The 5,711-nt window shown below is 34.0% G+C and overlaps 1 protein-coding gene across 1 annotated transcript; it reads right to left on the reverse strand.

Moving 5' to 3' along the window:
* Nucleotides 1-290: 290 nt before the first annotated feature.
* LOC103496184 (probable LRR receptor-like serine/threonine-protein kinase At4g37250) lies at nucleotides 291-5,153 on the reverse strand. The gene is made up of 2 exons (XM_008457942.2): nucleotides 3,157-5,153; nucleotides 291-1,136 (listed from the first exon to the last, which is right to left on the reverse strand). The coding sequence occupies exons 1-2, from the start codon at nucleotides 4,820-4,822 to the stop codon at nucleotides 502-504; spliced, it is 2,301 nt and encodes a 766-aa protein (XP_008456164.1). The 5' UTR covers nucleotides 4,823-5,153; the 3' UTR covers nucleotides 291-501.
* Between the last annotated feature and the right edge of the window lie 558 nt (nucleotides 5,154-5,711).

Below are 5,711 nucleotides of genomic sequence, written 5' to 3' on the forward strand. Positions count from 1 at the left end.
TCAGTTATTTGAAAGTTTCTTCGATAAGGAAAGTCTTCGAGAGAAGTTTTCCTAAAGTTTGAGAAAAAACAACTATTCCCAAGTTTCCCTTTTTTTTATACAATGGGACATTTATGAAAAATATAGCAACAATGAGTCATCATGTAAAAAGAGGCCCAAAGGCTCTTATAATTAATATCCGTTGATTTTATTTTCTATATTTAAAAAGGCCTCGTTTGCTATTGAATTTAATAAACTAATTTAAGTGATAAAAATGTTTTCCCAAATCTAATTATAAAAAAGAAATCCAATATACACAACACACATGCACATTCGTGTGCTAAATTCTTCAAAAATCAATATTGATATTGATCCACAAAAAAAAGCTCTCACACACTTTACATTAATACCTAAATCCTTCCATCCTAACCATATATAAAAAAGAAAGAAAGAAAAAAGATAAATTAGAGAAAGAAATACAAAAAAAAAAAAAAAGAAAACACTCCATAATTATGAAATGAATTAGGTGATAGAAGAAGCAATTTTGTCAAGAACTTGGAGAGCCTCTTTCATGGTGGGTCTCTTTTGAGGCACCAAATTAACACAACTAAACCCTAATCTAAATATCCCCATTACCGCTTCTTCTTTCCCTTCCACTTCCTCTCTAATCGCCAAATCCACCATCTTCTTAATCCTCCCTTCCTCTTCACCACTCCCAAATTCTCTCTCCGTCCCAATCCTCCCACTCACCAGCTCCATTACAATCACTCCGAACGAGTACACGTCCCATTTAGGACTCGATTTCACATTCTTCAGCGACTCCGGCGCCTGGTACGCTGATCCCAGGCTCACCGACGGGCTTCCGCCGCTCCCGTCTTGGTTCTCGCGATTGGGGGTGGATCTGTGGCTGCCTAAGTTCCGTGCAGAACTGGAGGCGAACGCGATTTTGGACCTGCCGGAGAGGAGCTTGTCGAGGCCGAGGTCGGCGATTAAGGGCTCCATTTCGGCGTTTAAGAGGATGTTGGAAGGCTTGAGGTTGCCATGGACGTGCTTCTTCTCGTGGATGAAGGCAAGTCCTCGGGCTATTCCTCTGGCGATATTTAATCGGACTTCAAACGATAGATGGCTCTGGGAAGAAGACGATGAACTCGGTTTTCCTAAATAAATAAATAAATAAAAACAACAATAACAATAATATTATTGGGGAAATTGAGTTGTTTATGAAATGATATTATTATAAGTAAATTGGACATTAATGTGCATTATAAACAATTTTTTTATTATAAGTGAATGACAAAATCTCATTGCTCATATCACTTTTAAAATAAGGATTTTTGTTATTTCAATGTGGTTTGATGTTGAAATCTGTGAACATTTATAAATATGACACTTTTTTTTTTACTCAATATTAAATTAAAGTATAACTCAACAATAATAAACCTATAAGAAAGATGAAGGTTTAGACCTTCAAACATTCATTTGTTGTAAAAAAGAAGAAATCCATAAACTTTTTTAGCAATATAACTCAAACCGGTATAATAAAATGTGTCAAACTTAGGTATAACTTATTTAATTGAGACATATTCTCATTTCAAATTAGAGGTTTCAAATTTATACTAAAAAAGTAAATTATCTAATAAAAGAGATTTAATATGCCAACCATCCAAAATAAATAAACAGAAAATAAAAAACCATTTAAAAAGTTAGTTTTAAAAAATAACAAAATAGGCTACAATAATTACAAATACAATAATAAAATAGTATAGTATGTGATATTTTGTTATATATATATATATATAAAAATATTTTAAATAAAAAACATGTAAAAGCCCTTCTGTAAATAGAAAAGAAAGATGATGGCATATATTCTTTTGTTGTTGAAGATTCGAAGGTTGAAACGGAGGATATTATTGAAAAGACCATGTGAGATTAAAGTTGGACCTACCTATTGGGTTTTTAATGTTCATGATTGAAATAATCAAATCAGAACTATCTAAAATACATATGATGGGCTAAAATTCTGTGAGACTTAAAAAAAATAAAAATAAAATAAAAATGAGAGAGAGATTCCAAGGTTGGTATGAATAATTAAATCATACAAACACATTGCAAAAACCAAAGTTGTCACGGGTTTAATTTCTAAATTACTACAAAAACAAGATTTAGTCAAAGACAGGTGCTCTAATTAATTAGCCTTCCTCCTAATTATGATTTCTAGATTTAATCATTCACTTTTTTACTTTTCTTTTTCTTTTTTTGGATTTATTTAGATTTTATTACATGCTAGAAAATTTGCATATAGAATTTATTAAGCTTTATTATTATTATTATTATTATTATTATATGTTAATGGTTTATTGATTATTTCTATAGAAATCAATGTAAAATTTAATTGAAATCAACACTTTGACTTAGTAATCTATGAAACGAAATGCCTAGGTTAGGTTTCTATTGGTTGTTGAAAATATATATATATATATATATATATATATAATGTTTCAAAATTTAAGAATCCTAAGTAGATTTAAACCTAAAATCTAACATGAAAATCCAACTTGTTTGAAACAAGATTAACAACCAAATTTTGAAACAGAGTGTTATTTAGACAATAGTCAAGTTTTTTAGTTGACTATTTTTTAAAAATGGTTTGGTAATCTATGAATTCTAAGAATGGTAAATGAGTTCAATGAATAAATTAAAATAATAATAGTAATAATAATAACAACATACATATTAATATAGCAAAAAAAATATATTATTTACAAAATATAGTAGAAATTTATCAAAAAAAATTCATGTTATTTAAGTTTTTTTTTATATATATATATATAAAAGTAAAATTTTTATCTATTATTATTTTGAATAAAGTAGAGCAACAAATCAAAAATTAGTAACAAAAATTGAACAAACATGATCAATTAGAATAGCCTAACAAGAAGCCAACATCTTCAACATTTTCAAAAATTAAATTTGATGTATTTTCGACTGATAAGTCAAAACTTGGAATAGATAGGTTTCTTTTTCAATCAAGTTTGGAGCCAATTTGAGAGTTAATTATTATTATTTAAAAAAAAAAAACTATAAATATAGAGATAATAAAAAGAGGAAAAAATTGATGAAGAGTGGCGCATCTTAGAGAAAAGAGTTAGTGAAAGCTAAAATAAGCAGAATACTTACTGTGAAGGGAAGTTGAAAGGCAACCATTTGAGACATAATCATAGATGATGAGCTTCTCATCTTCTCCCCAAAACAACCCTCGAATTTTCACCAAATTTGGATGTCGAATCTTAGCAATGCCTCTCACTTGGTTCTCAAAGTCCCTCAATCTCTCCACGCTCACGTCACCGATTCTTCTCACCGCCAACGCCGTCCCGTCCTCCTGCACCGCCTTGTACACGATGCTCCCGCCGCTTGCTCCAAGTATATATGCCGATGCCTTTAACAGAGTTTCCAATTCCAGCTCTGTTTCTCCGTCCACTGTCACTAGTACGCCGTTTTTCTTATTGCCTCTGTTCTTTCCGTCCTGGCTTATTCCGGGTTTCTCTCTCTGTTCTTCGCCGTCGGAAGAACTCGTCGCCTCTGATGTCTCTTCTCCTTTGTTGGCTAAACAGAACAACACTGATGATGAAGGTTTTTTCTGATTAGTTTGAGGGTTTTGTTCTGAGTTAATCGGCCGTTTCTTGTCGGTGGATTTTGCGGTTTTGGAATTGAGAGTATTACGTTTCCGGTAATGGTAGACGTAGAGAATCACTACGCCGAGAATGGCGATTCCGGCGAGGTCTCCGACGGTTATTGCAACTATTGTGATGGGTTTCATGGTGTTTTGTGGCTGAGAAGTTTGTGTATCGTTTGGACCTCTTGGGGACTGTGTTGCCGGAACAGAGCCGATTGTTTTGGGTATGGCGGCGATGGCTGGAGAAGAAGATGAAGTTTCAGAAACATTTGGGGGAGTTGTGAGTGAAGAAGGAATTGAACAGAGATGCTTCAATGGCTTCCCACAGAGATCTTCATTTCCGGCGAACGCCTCTGCTTTCTGGTTGAGCAGAGCAATCGACTGAGGAATCGCTCCAGTGAGATTATTGAAAGAAAGATCCATAGTCACATTCACTGGAATCCTCTTAGCGAACTCCAACGGAACAGAACTTGAAATTTTATTGTAAGAGAAGTTCAAATACCGGAGTTTCTCCCCACCAAAAACCGCCGGCAGAGACCCATTAAACAAATTAGAAGACAGATCCAAAACCTCAACGGAACTAAAATTCCCCGGAATCTCCCCGGTAAAGTAATTACTCCTCAGAGAAACGACCGTAAGATTCTTCAGAGCAGTAAGATTTTGGGGCACTTTTCCAGCCAACGCATTATCAGAGAGATTCAAAACTTGAAGACTCTTCAAACCCCCAATGTCGATCGGCAACTCGCCGGAAATAACATTGTTGGAAAGAGAAAGAACCTGAAGCTCTGAAGCATTAAAAATAGAAAAGGGAAGAGACCCATTAAAGAAATTACCAGAGAGATCGAGAAGACGAAGGTGTTCGATCCTTCCAAGCTCATCAGGAATGGAACCCAGAAGCTGGCTGTTGGGGAGGGAGAGAGCAGTGACTCTGAGGAAATCTGACCATCCGCCGCCATAGCCTCGAAGGTCGGTGCAGGTAACTCCAAGCCAGGAACAAGGGGTAGCATCATAGACATTCCAATTAGCGAAAACAGACAAGGGATCGCCGAGAATGGAGCGTTTGAGAGAAAACAAGAGAGTGGCATCGGGGTTGAGAGCAAAAGAAGGGAAAAAGAAAGTGAAAGAGGAAAAGAGAGCAAGAAAGAGCCATGGTTTGTTGGTGTGAATCATGATTTTTTGGGTACTAAAACAAAGTCATATTGAAAGAGAGGAAGAAGAAGGAGAGGAAAGAGACCCACTGAAGTTAACAAAGGGAGAGAGAGAATGGAGGAATCTTGAAACAGAAAAGTGTGAGTGAAATGAACAGTGGTGAGAAGAGTAATTTGAAGAAGAAGAAGAAGAGAGAGAATGAGAGAATCTCGTGGGTGACAAAGCCAAAAAGGACATGAGAGAAATGAAGTTGTAAGGTTGCAGCCTGCTTTCCACATAACTCCAGCTTCAATTTTAATGCCTTTATTTCTTTCTTCTTCTTCACCAATGCCCAATGCCTTCTCTCTAGGGCTCAAATCATACCCCCATCAACTTCTTATTAATAACTACCCTAAATTATAATAAAAATATTAATCAAATTACAAATATAACCACTAAAATATAATAATAATAATAATAATAATAATAACAATAATAGTAATAATAATAATGTTACTTACCATTCTACTTTCTATGGCTAAAAATAAAAATTTTAACGTTCAAATAAAGTTGAGGACTTAATTTTTAAATTTGAAAGTATAAGGGTATAGTTGCATCTACCATCATACTTTAGAAATGTTTATTTTTGCAATTTACTCTAAAATATTTAGTTTAATCTTGGGGTTGTATCAATTCTTTTTTATCTAGTTAGTCAAATAACTTTTGACTCCAACAAGAAACTAGCTTAACTAGTATAAAACCTCTATTTATCTTCGAGGGTTCAATTTCTTTACTCCACATATTGTGACAATAAAAACTACAATTTCTATCACATGATGTCTACCAACTCCTATTTCTTCTTCAATTGCAAAAAGATAAGTTAACTTTCAATATACGTTTGAATATTGCTCATACAAAATCATTTGTTCAT

The sequence above is a fragment of the Cucumis melo genome, chromosome 6, assembly GCF_025177605.1.
Source record: "Cucumis melo cultivar AY chromosome 6, USDA_Cmelo_AY_1.0, whole genome shotgun sequence".
In the NCBI taxonomy this organism is placed as follows: Eukaryota; Viridiplantae; Streptophyta; class Magnoliopsida; order Cucurbitales; family Cucurbitaceae; genus Cucumis; species Cucumis melo.

Excerpts from the sequence above, each read along its gene's own strand:
- LOC103496184 (XM_008457942.2), bottom strand. The coding sequence starts at position 4,822 with ATGATTCACACCAACAAACCATGGCTCTTTCTTGCTCTCTTTTCCTCT. Across the intron at positions 1,137-3,156 it reads CCTTTCAACTTCCCTTCACA|GAAAACCGAGTTCATCGTCT; the intron begins GTAAGTATTCTG and ends TTATTTATTTAG.